At 43.5% G+C, this 15151-nt stretch overlaps 1 protein-coding gene across 3 annotated transcripts in view; it reads left to right on the top strand.

Annotated features, from left to right (window-relative positions):
• appa (amyloid beta (A4) precursor protein a) overlaps nucleotides 1–15151 on the top strand; it is a 92280-nt gene that overhangs the window by 60564 nt on the left and 16565 nt on the right. For all 3 annotated transcript variants that reach the window (XM_080422203.1, XM_080422202.1, XM_080422201.1), the window contains exon 9: nucleotides 6998–7131. In XM_080422203.1, the coding sequence (XP_080278329.1) occupies nucleotides 6998–7131 (134 nt within the window). The remainder of the gene's footprint in view (nucleotides 1–6997; nucleotides 7132–15151) is intronic.

Here is a 15151-nt window from a genome sequence, read left to right as displayed (position 1 = left end):
CAGTGAAAAAAGGTAGCCAACGAACATTTTTCGTCATAGTTTTAGTCGACGAAATCAACACTGGTGCTATGGGGTGAGGTGGAGTCTGAAGAGTGCGACGCTTAGGGTTGAGGTTAGATAATGTTATATGGAATGAATGTAAGGTCAATGCAATATCCCCCAAAACATGCACACGTGTAAAACAGGGTAAGCGTGATAAGCAGGAAGTCTAAAGGTTTTTGCTCTGGTGGTGATTTTAATGCTGTGCAAGGTTCATTGACCTTGTGCGCGCACCCGTGCATCAGTGTTAGCACAGTGTTAAGCCTTGCAGTAAACCGCAATAATGTGATCTCCCTCTCCCCGTATTGCCCCCTACTACATTTTCACTGTGTGTGTGTGTTTACACCGTCTGTGCGGGTGTGGGGTTTCTGCTCTGCCGAGCATGCCTGCTGCGACATGGGAATGAGAATGCACTCTGTTTTTTTCCCCTCGGTGCCCACAGCCCCTTTTCTCACATACTGTGCGCACACACACACACACACACACACACACACACACACACACACACACACACACACACACACACACACACACACACACACACACACACACATACACATTTGTATTGCTATACTTGTGAGGACATCTCAGGACGGTTTCATATTTTACAAATGTCATTTTTATCTTCTTTTGTATTTCCTAAAGCCGGAAATAGCCGATCTATCAATAATAACTTGACAACGCAACGCAGCGTGACACATTTTGAGCTTGTAGATCTGACATTTCTGATGCACGACAGACACCAGCATATACAGTAAGTGTAAATCGGCCAAAACTCCCAACACGAACCCCTTTTTTAACCAGAAAACAAACATTTCTCTTGTGAGGACCAGGGAAATGACACACACACACACACACACACACACACACACACACACACACACACACACACACACACACACACACACACACACACACACACACACACACACACACACACACACACACACACACACACACACACACACACACACTCTCACTCACTCACTTGTGGTCAGAGCCTGGTCGATCAGCCATCAATGCCAGGGTCAGCGCCGATGAGGCCAGCGTTTGACTTTAGATCAAAACTCGGCATGGCTGGGAGTCACAGATAGAAAGCCAAGCCATGTTGTTCTGACCCGTTTGGCGACAAGCAAATCACTGGATCGAGACACAACAAAACACTGAATTCAACCGCTTATGTCCATATTCTAACCTTTTGTGTTTTTTCCTAAAATAACACCCTACTTGATCATACTACAACGTCACACACAAGCATCAAAAGTAGCAGATCTAAAAGCTCGAAACACGCCGCGACGCGTTTCGAGCTTTTAGATCTGCTACTTTTGCAATTGTTTTATTTGAATCCTGAAAAGTAACAGTTTGGGATATATGAGGTTTCCACCCGATAGAGACGATATACTTTGGTTTAGGTCAAATAGGGAAAATAGGCAGAATGTCCGCCCATTATGACATGCCCAGGATAGCGATGTTAGGGTTAACTACTTAAACCCTATATACTGTACTTAGTTGAACGGGGTCCCCCAGGTCCTTGGTCCCCTCCTTTTCCCCCCCCTTCTACACCAAATCGGAGCCCACCGAAAAAAACCAATCTGCAATCTCACAGCGCGTCACGTTAACGACGAGTTGTGAGCTTGTAGATCGGCTATTTTTGGCAAACGTTACCCATGTCCAGAATAGGGACGCTATAGGGTTAAATTGGAAAAGCTGGCCCTGTTGTTTTTGTGAGTCTGTGAACTCAGGCGTTCTCTTTAGACATAACCAGTTTCACATGCTGTACCACGCTCACGTCAACACTCACACACACAAAGCAACCACTTTCACTGCTACAAGTGAAGGACATCACTATCCTCAGTGTCTGTGTTGCGATCTGGGACTGATTTTAATGAATAAAAGGTTATTTTAACCAATGTGTATGGTAGAGTATGTTAATACAATATAACTGTATGGTAGAGTTTGGTAATGCACATCTGTACGGTAGAGTAAATGAATACAATAGAACTAGTACATCTGTATGATAGAGTATGAATCAGAATCAGAATCAGAATCAGTTTTATTGTCACATCACAGGTTTACAAGGTAAAAAAGTGGGTGAAATTCGTTTTTGTGCAACGTTAATTTCCATAGAAAGAAGAGGGGGGGTGGGGGGCAAGTGGGAAGGAGATCAACACGAGAGCAACAGAAGGCCAGACAAGCTATCTACATATTTACAAAGTACCTGAGATAATAAAAAACTAAGGTGCCTGAGCATAGCAGCAATGTATGTATACTGTGCATGTTATACTTATACTGTGCATGATATACATATGGACGTTAAGGTGCTTAGAGAAAAAGAGCACAATAAAAAGACAAAAAAAAGTCAGTGCGTTATACATGGGATTAAGGTGCAAAAGGTCAGTGCGTGTCCACCTAGGGTGGACTGACCCTAGTATAATCTGCAAGTAGCTCCATGAGGGAGTGCAACAAAAAGTCATTTGTACCTGGTGTAGTCCACAGGTGTGTCCGAGGGGGAGCTAAGTCCAAGTCATTGTCCCTGGTATAATCCACAGGTGTGTTCAGGAAGAGCCAGAAAAGTCTGCACCGCCTGTTGTCAGGCCGCTGAACAAGGCTTATGCCTCATTCAGCATTCTGACAGCAGCCGGATTAAAACTGCACCAGTACCTGGTGGTGGAACTCTTGATACTGCGGTAGAGCCCCTTGCCCGGTCGCGGTCGTTGTAGGGGTTTGAACAGTCTGTGACTTGGGTGGTGCTTGTCCTTGATCCGCGGACATCCGCTTGTCCGCTTTTTGTACAGTTCCTGGAGCGCTGGGAGCTCGCTTCCCATTATTCGCTCTGCCGATCGCACTACTCGCTGTAGACTGATCTTTTCTCGGGCAGTGCAGTTCCCGTACCAGGCCGTGACACAGCCTGTTAGGATGCCTTCAACAGAACTGTTGTAATACAGCCTGAGGATGCGATGTCCTACTCCGAGCTTCTTCAGGCGGCGGAGCCAGTACAGTCGCTGCTGAGCCTTTTTCCTCACGTGTGTGGTGTGCGTCTCCCATTTAAGGTCCTCCTCGATGTGTACTCCGAGGAACTTGAACTCGCTGACCCTTTCCACTGCAGCACCGTCGATGAGGATGGGCGCATGGTCTCTCCGCGGCCTCCTGAAGTCCACGATCAGTTATTTGGTCTTGTCGACGTTAAGAGAGAGGTTGTTCTCCCGGCACCAGAGTGCCAGTGAGTTGATCTCCTCTCTATAGTCAGACTCGTCGTTGTTGACGATTCGGCCTATCACTGTCGTGTCGTCCGCGTACTTTATGATGGTGTTGGAGACATGTGTGGCTATGCAGTCATACGTGTACAGGGAGTAGAGGAGAGGGCTCAGCACGCATCCCTGGGGTGCTCCGGTGTTGAGGGTCAGGGGGTCGGATGTGATGCTGCCCATTCTCACCACCTGATGTCGCTTTTTGTCAAGTATTGCTGGGACAATGGTGTTGAATGCTGAGCTGTAGTCCACGAACAGCATACGTACATATTTGTCCTACAGCAGCTTGTTGTCCATGTGCGAGAGGACGGTGTGGAGAGCCATGGCAATAGCGTCGTCGGTGGATCTGTTTTTGCGGTATGCATACTGCCACGGATCCAGCGAGGCAGGTAGCGTGGAGCTGATGTATTCCCTCACCAGTTTCTCGAAGCACTTGCTGACGATCGGGGTGAGAGCGACAGGTCTCCAGTCGTTCAGGCATGTCACTTTGGCCTTTTTGGGAATGGGCACAATGGTTGACATTTTGAACCCTGCAGGGACCACAGCCTGGGAGAGGTTAAAGATGTCAGCGAAGACACCCGCCAGCTGGTCTGCACATGCCTTAAGGACCCGGCCTGGAATCCCATCAGGTCCGGCTGCCTTGTGGATGTTGACCCGTGCGAAGGCTGTACGCACTTCTCTCTCCGAGATGGTTAGAGGGTTCTCCTCTGCTGGTGCTGCTGATGGCCCCGCTTGGCTGCCGCGGTTGGGGCTGATCTCAAACCGGCCGTAGAAAGTGTTCAGTTCGTTGGGGAGGGAGGCAGGCGGGTTCACCTCGCTTCTGGTTCTTGTTTTGCAGTCTGTCAAGGTGTGTACCGCCTGCCATGTGCTCCTGATGTCGCCATTGCTGAGTTGGTCTTGCATCTTTTTTGTGTAGGCCTTTTACGCCTTCCTGATGGCGCTGTTTAGGGCCGCGCGCGTCGTGTTGCACGTTTCCACGTCGCCAGATTTGAAACCAGCATCCCGTTCATGCAGATGTCCACGTACTCCGCTGTCCATCCATGGTTTCTGATTGGGATAGATCCGAACTGTCTTTTTTGGGACTATGTCATCTATGCACTTACTGATAAAGCCAGTGACTGAGTCTGAGAGTTCGTTGATGTTATTCCCAGCGGCGTTCTTAAACATCCCCCAGTCAGTATGTTAACACAATACTATGTAGCTATACTCTTCTAGCCCGGATTTGAACCCCGTTTGCTGACATTTTTGCCATCGAGCTAATAGCCTGCCTGCTTGCTCACGGGATAAATTGAATCTTGACCATCAGGTCAAAATTTGTGTCAGATGCTGGTGAGGTGTCTAGGTGAGACATGACCTTTGACACGATCTAAATGTCTCAATGGAAGTGCAGGGAGGCCAAATACAACCACCCCAATTGTATAAGTTATATTGTAATAACATACTCTACCATACAGATGGGACAAAATTACATTCTATTTCATACAATGTAACTAGTACATATGTATGGTAGAGTATGTTAACACAATATAACTAGTACATGTGCAGTGGTTGGACATCTAGTGGTTGACAAGTAGTACTGTCTGAAACCAATAAGCCCAATCGGCCAAGCGGTTATTGCCTCTAGGATGAGCGGTAGAAATCATGCTGGTTCAAATCTCGGGTAGGACATAAAATTTCATAAGATTGCAGCTTTAATTCTGAGAGACTCTGAGAGAGTAAAAATAAACCGTTCAATGCATGATAGATTTTTATTGTGCAGAGGCCCCAAACACTATCGACACTCCACTTGTTAAAAAAAATGCTGTCACGGAATATATAATCCATTTATATTCTACTGTGTGTTTGATTAGACTTGATAAGCAGTATAATCTGTGCTCTTCAGCCCCACGGGCTACATTCCAACCGCAGAATGTTGGCACAGAAGCTAAATGAAGTTCTGAATAAAGTAACAGATGAGAAGGGCCTTTGTCCGTGTCACACAATTATCTATGGGCCATCTGAGGAGTCGCCTTGTTTTTTCAGAGTTCTGCCTTCGAGCTACGACTACCAGTGTTGCCATGTACGCTTATTATAAGAGACTTTGGGCTTGTTTTTCTGTTGTAGTAAGTTGCTTGTAAGTATTGGTAGTTGCAGGTTGCGTTATTTTGGGCTTCTTTCTAAAGTGTAGTTGCTTATTTGGGCTTGTTTCTAAAGTGTAGTTGCTTATTTGGGCATCTTTCTAAAGTGTAGTTGCTTATTTGGGCTTCTTTCTAAAGTTTAGTTGCTTATTTGGGCTTGTTTCTAAAGTGTAGTTGCTTATTTGGGCTTGTTTCTAAAGTGTAGTTGCTTAGCTGGGCTTCTTTCTAAAGTGTAGTTGCTTATTTGGGCTTGTTTCTAAAGTGTAGTTGCTTATTTGGGCTTCCTTCCTAATGTTGTTTAAACCAGTGGTTCTCAAACATTTTCATGTCAAGGACCCCCAGATTAATATGTAATTGTCCCCGTATCACCGTCTGAGAACATTTTGTGGCGTTAAAGTGTTGGGTGGAAAATATTTCAGTATAGGTTTAAAGTGCTCATGAGGCCTATACTGTAGTCGCTTCTTTTGGGCTTGTTTTCATAGACCTTGTTGCTTATTTCTCTCGCAGAATATGATCGCTAGCTTCATTTCTCTCTTGCTGGATTGCATGCTAACCACATTAACCCCTGTTGAGACGCAGCGACACAGCCAATCCCGAACAAACGTTTCTATGGTAAAGACGCGCTGGAGCTGTTCCTCTTCCCAGAACATTGTGTTTCAGCCGACTTCAGCGTTTTTTGGGGCGGAGCGCCCCGGGTGCTTCAAAATAGCAAAATTTTTGGAGGGGAGCGCCATTTATCATGTTTTATCGTCCTGGCTGTGTATGACAACCCTGTCATTTACGACCTGACTTTGAATCATTACCACAACCATGAGAAGTCCATGTTGACGTTATTTCGGCTAGGCTATTTGCGCTAGTAATAACATGGATGACAGAAGGTTCGAGCACCACAGCGGTCCATAAGTTTGAATGTTGCGGGCACGAATAACTCTTTTTGAGTGCTCCGAACATATCCAAAGCACTAAAAAAATAAAGCTTTCTTTGGACATGGCCCCTTATCCTTCGTCGTATGATGTTGTCGCATACCGAAAATAGCCAGTCTATAAGCTCAACGTTGTGTGCTTATAGACTGGCTATTTTCTGCATGCACGACTCGTATACCACAAAGTTGAAATTGAGCATAACCAGTGGTGTAAAGTACATTTACTCAAGTACTGTACTTAAGTATAATTTTGGAGTATTTCCAGTTGTCTATACTTTTACTTCTACTCAACTAAATCTCAGAGGCAAATATTGTACTTTTACTCCACTACAATTATTTGAAAACTTTAGTTACTTAGCAGATACACATTATTACATTATAAAACACACATTAACCAAAAACGCCAAAACGATACATATCATCAAGAAAACGTATCGCGATATATCGGCACACCCCCACATTGCAGTATTGCTACTTTTACTTAAGTAAAACATTTGAGTATGTTTTTCCACCACTGGGCGTAACCCTGTTCTGTTCTCCTTGCGCCTCCTCAACTCCTCCCAACTCTAACCTCTCGTCTTTTCTGTCTCTCTCTGTCATCCCTGGCGTCATTTGCCACGTCATCAACCCTCCCATCCCCCGCCCCCCCCCCCCCCCCATACCCCTTCCAGTGCCCACAGCCACGCCCAGCCTCCCTGACGCCGTGGACCACTACCTGGAGACGCCCGGCGACGAGAACGAGCACGCCCACTTCCAGAAGGCCAAGGAGAGCCTCGAGGCCAAGCACCGCGAACGCATGTCCCAGGTACCTCAATCACAAAACACTAAAGATGTTACCAGCCAGGTACCATCACAAATGACTATCCATGGCCCAGTCACCATCACTCTTAAGTCAGTTGTTCTCAATGTGGCCTCCAGGGACCGACAGGGGTCGTTCAGGGGGTTCCAGGGGGCTCCCGGCTAAATGATTGATAGTTAATCATCACCATTAGTATAAGTAGCCTTGGGAACCGAGCCATGTGGCCCATAGGTTTCATGTTTCTGTAGCGTGAGGCGGCTTGATGTACGAGTACGCCCCCTGGACATGACGCTAGTATGTCACAGGGACCCTCCCCCCCCCAATCTAACCCTTGATGCTGAGTGCCATTCTGTCAAAAATAACCGATATACAAGCTCATAGCGCGGCATCGAGTGCCGCGCTATGAACTTGTAGATCTGCTTTTTTTGAGAACCACTGATATTATAGCAACATTACTTAGGATTTAGAAGACATTTGTAGAATCCCCAGAAGCAAAGATTTTAGTTACAAATGTTCGCTTTAAAAATATATATATATTCAAAGACCCACGATTTTCCATGATTTTTCAAAAATATAGCAGATCTACAAGCCCACAGAGTGCCGAGCTATGAGCTATTTGAATAGTCCAAAGAAATCTAAAAAGGACCGAGATGCGTTCCCGGTTTCAATGGGTTAATCCAAAGATAATTGGAGGTGAAGCCTCCGAGACCAAACACGGCAGAGTACTAAACATTCCAGGAAGGAAGCAGGTGTGTGAGGAGGGGGAAGGTCGGAGGATGTGATTAGAGGAGGCTTTGGCAAGCAGAGAGATTGAATCGGAGGATGGAGGGTTTTGGAAAGGAAGGTGACTATAAATAAACATGATGAGAGCATGGTGTCTCGGTGTGGGAAGGAAGTGAGGAGAGTCTTAAGAGGCAGGGGAGACATACCAGGTGTTTACAGTATACTGTTGCTGTCGGTTGGAAACCTTGTATGCAGTGGTGGAAAAAGTACTCAACTGTTTTACTTAAACATTGTTTTACTCAAAATGTGCTTGAGTAAAAGTACAAAAGTATTGGTATCAAAATGTACTTAAAGTACTAAAAGTACTAAAATGTTTGAAAATAGCAGATCTACAAGCTCACAACGCGTCGCATCGCGACGCGTTGTGAGCTTGTAGATCGGCTATTTTCAAATAGCTTACGTATAAAATAGGGCTAAGGTGGTTAATGTATGGTTTATAATAATAAGTAATTTAAGTAATTTATATATGCAAAGTAACTAGTAACTAAACTTTTCAAATAATTTTTGTGGAGTAAAAGTACAATATTTGCCTCTGAGATGTAGTGGAGTAGAAGTATAGACAATTGGAAATACTCCAGTAAAGTAAAAGTACCTCAAAATTGGTACAGTACTTGAGTAAATGTACTTAGTTACTTTACACTACTGCTTGTATGTTACTCTTGTATTATTACTTTTAAACACATTTTGTACATCTGTACTCTATTGTATGATAAAGTAGGGCAGTCATGTACAGTACGAAACACAAATAAAAAGGATACGGATATGAGGTTTCTACACAACAGCAGCGAGAGTGATTTGTAAAAAGAAAACGGGGTGGGGATTATTTTCTGCTACTGTAAGCTTAGCTCAGAAACAGAGGTGTGGTGTTTTTCAACAGTCGGTCCTGTCCCCTCGAGCAATGGGATAGAGGTCTCACAGCAGTGCAGCTTCTTGTTGTGTCGTCGCGCAGTAGGCACTGGGACACATTTATTATGTAGTACATTGCTTATTTTTCACCTCAAATGTTTTCAGAAACACATTTTAATGTACTGTTTGAGTTTAAAACAAGCTCGAGTTGGATAAAGACCGTAGCAGCCCAATAGCGTTTCCCTAATTGAAATCAGGCGTGCGTGAGCTATGGGAATCACGCAGGTGAATTAAATCAAGATTCATATGTATTCATATGTATGTACATATGGGGCCTATCCATGTCATCACGCAGTACATTTGGGGGGGGGGGGGGATATCAAAAGAAGAGGCATGGATTCACCCGCTATCCCCCCCAGCAATATCCAACCCTGGAAATGATATAACGAGAGACATAAACCTCACAAACCTGGAAAACATCACTCTTGCATTTTCACGACACCTTGCTGATGGTTGTGGGAGGATACAAATGCTGACCGAGCCGTTTTACATGCCGTGTACTCCCTACTACTGCTAACAGAGAGAGAGAGAGAGAGAGGGGGGGGGGATTTGAGAATGAGTGCTAAGTTAGCATAAATGGAGGAAGAGAGAGAGAGGAAAAGAGTGGCGATTTAAGCAGAACAATGGGTGCGTTTTTCCTTTTTTATTGTTTGGTTTTAAATCTCTGTCTGCACAGCCAGCTGCAATGGTTCAAGCACACTAATTGCATTCCTAAATCAAGCGACTCGCCGCGGGGGCAGAGAGTCAGGCGGCACGCAGTGCATGCTCCGGTTTTCGGCAGCTCGAAAAACACGAGCGAAGACAACTGCGACTCCGCTCAGTAATAAAAACATCCACAAGAAAGAAAATGAACCATTGGCATTGCCAACCATTGTCATTGGGCAAGTGCAATAGCCGGTGGTTGGTTTCTCGTGGTCTAACTTCTTATTTTAAGATGTACTATTGTATGTATTTTGGATGTTTTTATTTGACAACAGACTATGATGACTTGACTCAAGACGGACCTAACAGTTTATGGCATAATGTTGCTGTATCTATATTTCTATGTTGATTTCTGCCATTTGATTTGAAGTGGATGCACTAAACGAATTTTGTTGTATGTTGAATACAGTGTCAATAAACTTCTGATCAAAGTACTCAAAGTGGGGTCCGGGGACCCCCAGGGGTCCTTGAAGTGGTTCCAGGGGATCACCAGCAGTGTAGTTAATATAGCCTCACAGTCAGTTTTAGGCTCTTTAACCCTATTTTATACTTTTGCTATTACTTTAGAAAAAATCCCCCCAAAAATAATTAAACACAAATATTTTAACACAAATCTTCTCTTCTGGGGGTCCCTGGCGCAAAATATTTTGAGATGGGGGTCCACTGTCAATGGCACTCAATGAGTTAAGTCCCAATTTAAACAAGATATCTTGACAACTATTGGCTGGATTGATTAGAATTTGTTGCTGTGCCTTCATGCTTCCGGGAGGATGAAACCTCTAGCGCCACCCTTAAGCCACAATTGCACGTGAAAATATCTCGCCAATCATGACCGTTTTAGTGGACCTCCGTCGCTTGTTTTAATTATGGTAATATCTTCACTTTAAAAGCCTCTGCTGTTGTTTACGAAATGTGTTAATCCTCTGCTAATATGTTAATCCCCCCACCCACGCAGGCACGCACGCACACACGCATGAATGCGTACACACACGCATGCATGCACACACACACTAATTCTGGCACAAGTCATTTATTTATTGTATTATATTTTGAGCTCCACTAGAGCTCTCAAAGTTTTTAATTTCAAAGACCCCCATACATCTAGTAGTGTGTACAAATGCACCCTTACGGGTCCATTTTTACCCTCTTTGTACCCTCTCTGAGTTACAGCCCTGTAAAGGTCAATTTAGTACCCTCTTACGGAACCCTGAAGGTCCCTGGACCCCACTTTTGAGAACCACAGTACTAGAGAGTCAAGTCAGTTCAAACTACTTTGGTCCAGTTAGGTGTAATGGCCACAATGGCCTCTAAGGGCCTCTAGCGTGGCTTTTAGACTCTCAGACTTGTTTCATGTTTTGTTTTGGTGCATATGTTTGTTTCATACTGTAGTCAGTTCCACCCTTCCTGGTCTCTTAGACAGGTCATGTGTTGAACTAACACGACCCTGATTACTCAGACAGGATGGGGACTCATAGCTCCAGCAAGCGTGGAGCTGATTAACCTAAACCAAAACATTCAATGGATTTTTTTTTGTTTTGGTGGTTTTTGTAATTTTTTTTACATTCACTGAATTCAACACAGTACTTGAACTAAAAAAATACATTCCTCGCCATTGTTAATAACTCTGCATTTTAAACACTTAGACACCCTATATGCAGTGGTGGAAAAAGTACTGAAATGTTTTACTTAAGTAAAAGTATCAATACCACAATTGAAGTGGTAGAAGTACTCTGTTACAAGTAAAAGGACTGTGTTCAAAATGTTACTTGAGTAAAAGTACAAAGTATTGGCATCAAAATATACTTAAAGTACCAAAAGTAAAAGTACTAAAATGTTTGAAAATAGCAGATCTACAAGCTCACAACGCGTCGCGATGCGACACGTTGTGAGCTTGTACAGTAGATAGGCTATTGTATAAAATAGGGCTAAAGTGGTTAAAAATAGGGCTAAAGTGGTTAATGTATGTTTCATAATATAATAATTTATATCTGCAAAGTAACTAGTAACTAAAGTTTTCAAATCATTATAGTGGAGTAAAAGTATAATATTTGCCTCTGAGATGTAGTGGAGTTGAAGTCAAAGTATTGAAAATGGGAAATACTCCAGTAAAGTAAAAATTCCTCAAAAGTTTTCTTAAGTACAGTACTTGAGTAAATGTACTTAGTTACTTTACACCACTGCCTATATGCCCAGTCCAGACAAATGATTCGCAACGCAACGACTTGCAACAGAAACCGTTGCAAGTCCAGAAACTGGACAGTCCACCAGACCCAGGTGCCGAGCTGCGACCGATTGACGTTTCCACAGCAATATGCGATAAACAGATGGAGTCATCCCTGAACTGGACAGACAGTGACAGACACGTCAAGGCAGGGAGCGGAGATAGTTTACCGTTTCCATAGCACGTTAAGCTATTATATTATTATATTGTAGAGCCTACGCTTGTATAAATAGGCACTCTCATTTCCTTTTTCCCATTTGCGCTCTTTATCTTTCTCTCTCCCTTTCGGCAGGTGTGTGCGTGCGGTAAAAAAAAAGAAAGAAAAAGACAGACTGACGCTAGACTGTGTGTGTGTGTGTGTGTGTGTGTGTGTGTGTGTGAGAGATCAAGATAGAGAACATGTTTGTGGTCAGAAATGAAACAAAATGCTTTTTGTTTGCGATTTGGCAAGTTGAATCACTAGCGACATAGACTGAAAGAACGAGCCCAATCGATGGTCTTGAAGGGCATGGGTTTCCGAGGCTACTAGCGACACAACTTGCGACGCATGTGCCGACGTGGAACAGGGTATTCGGCCCGCGGCAACTTCTCTCTGCAACGTTCTGCAACTGTTTTGTCGCGTTGCAAGTCGTTGGTCCCCCTAGGGTCTATACTACACCCCCCCCCCCCCCCCCTCCCTTTTCCCCCGGCGGAAATAGCCGATCTATAAGCTGCAATGTGAGCTTTTAGAGCAGAAATTTTCACCTAATGTTCACCCCAGAATCACCAAATAAACAAACTGCTGTCAATAAACACTTTTCAGTTTTAATTTGCGTCAGCCGAAAGAATTCAGCCCCCCCACCCCCATTTAATCAGTCATAAACAGTTCCGATATTAATCAGCCTTGGGCAGTTCAGATATGAAAACAAATCTGAAACCAGATGTTCTGGGGCGTTGTGGGGTCTCGGCCCATGACCGCCATGACCCTTTGTTTGGATGCAGCTCAGGGATCCGTGTTGCACATCACCATCTTCTCTTTACCTCCATCCATCGATACACTGTAGTAAAAGCTTAGAAACATGCCAGTTTGCAGACCTATAGTAGTATTCATAGAGACTCGCCCCCTGTTGGAGATGGAGGGAAATGACGTGGATTAAAGTTCTCAGTCGCTATGACTGATTGTCGCTATCTACAAGCTTGTAGATTGTCTATTTTCACTGTTTTGAAACGTTTTTAAAAATAAAAAAAAGGAACAAAAACCGTTGTATGTCCAACATACGTACGTGGTTTCTACCCGACTGCAACGATATTCAGAAGCATCTTCCATAAAACCCTAACAGTCTGGGATATTTCATAAAAGCAAAGGTTTAAAGCAGGGGTGTCAAAGTGGCGGCCCGCGGGCATTTGGCGGCCCTCGAAAAGGTCCATGGCGGCCCGCGAAGTGATTTGAAAAAACACCTTCATACTAGCTCTAATGGAAAAAAAACGAGAGAGAAAAAAAAGACCCCAAAAAACGGCTGTGCCGGCAGGCACGGCAGGCAGTTACCCCCCCCAACCCCCCTTGCCTCTGACTGCAAAGGTCTATTAGTGGCCAAACTTGTTCTGTGAGAACAATGGCCAAGTCATGTCTAAACAATCAAGACAAGAGGAGATCAAGAAATAAATCTAATCACCCACGCTGGCACAAACTAAAAGTGTATTGATCCCTGCTAACCAGCGCTGCCCAGGGAAACAAGGACGAGGGATTTTATTGGCTCACTATTGGATACATCGTAACATCGCTTCTTTAAAGGGACCGTAAGGGTCCATTTGGTTCCATTTGTACGGGTGGTTGCGTCGTTGTGTTTACATGTGCGGTGGAATAACGGCCGTTACGAGTGAAACGCTCAAAAGTTTCACTCGTCCTCTGTCTCCGTTGACAATTTTAATAATCCAAATGATAATAATCCGTTTAAGGAACTCTTAAAAACTCCCTGCGAATGAATGACTAGTGTCACCTAGCGTCACATATTCAATGTGCGCTGTCTTCTCAGTCTATCGTTGCCGAAAATGGCAGATCTGCAAGCTCACTACGTGGTGCGAACAGACGCGGTGTGAGCTTGGTGAGTGACACTGTTGTACGATGAAGTATAAATTGCGCTTTTAAAGTGACAGTACACACATTAACCAGTTAACAGTTTCTTCAATATTATTTTCCAAAAGTAAAGAGGTCACTTGCCTTCTGTCTGTTAGAAAAGTACTGCATTTGAAGACCCTAGTAAAATGTAGTGCAAGTGATATATTTTGGCTAAAACAAAGACAAAAGAATAGAAAAAATAAATATGCATTTGTTGTTTATAAAGAGCTGAAGAGACATGGAGATTTTATAGTAATTATTACAGTAGGCATACTATTCATAATATAAAGCCATTTAACACTTATCAGTTACTACAGCTCAGAACCTGGTCCCTGATGTTGACAGGTTAGTTAAAGCAAAGAGATGTCAGGTAAATCATTTTTTTGTAAAAAAAATCACACCCTGTGTGAAGTAGGCGGTGTCTTGCTAGCTAATCACAATACTGAATGGAGTCAACCAATCATGTACAAAAAATAAATACATTTATTGAAACACTCTTTATGATGGAAGAAACCATAACTTGAAAAAAACCAATTTATGTTTTTTTTCAAGTTATGGTTTCTTATATAGGGCTATGCACATGTGTCATGTGACACTGGCCAATCACAGTCCTGAATAGACTGTGATTGGCCAATCACGGTGCATTGTACAAATAAAATTGTACAAAATTGTACAAATATCCAAACCTCACTTATAGGGGCGGTTTCACCGCCCAAGAAAAAAAAAAAAAAGGATGTTGTTAAACTGAGCTTTTACTGTTGGGTTATTTTTTTCTATTCTAAAACCGCAAAAAAAAACATTGAGTGTCATTATTTTGATTCATTGACATTTTCTGAATTTTCATTATTGTTCAATAAAAAAGACTGAACTGAGTTCATTGTCTGAGTTGCATTGCTGAAAGTAGGCCTAAAAAATAATAATGTTGTGTACTGTAGCTATTTACTGAAAATATTTATCATTTTTTTATAATCCATCCATCCATCTTCAACCGCTTATCCGGAGCCGGGTCGCGGGGGCAACAGATCCCGAGGCATCCCAGGCCAGTGTGGAGATGTAATCCCCCCATCTGGTCCTTGGTCTGCCCCGGAGTCTCCTTCCAGTGGGACGTGCAATTAATTAATTCATAATTAATTTATATATAATCTTCATAATATTTTTTTTTAAAGTGATATACTGTAGTTATAGCAGTGACTGAGACAACAGACTGAAAAACAATGATGTATAACTGAATGTGCATGAGCGCGCATGCGTGTCTCCGTGTCTGCGTGTCCAGTCTGCCCACCTCAAGTCACTTTTTGACCAATGCGGCCCAGACCCCA

This window comes from Gymnoscopelus braueri (assembly GCF_963280865.1).
Source record: "Gymnoscopelus braueri genome assembly, chromosome: 24".
Lineage (NCBI taxonomy): Eukaryota > Metazoa > Chordata > Actinopteri > Myctophiformes > Myctophidae > Gymnoscopelus > Gymnoscopelus braueri.
Note: the sequence above shows the minus strand (reverse complement) of the source record. Positions and strands in the feature narration are given on the sequence as shown.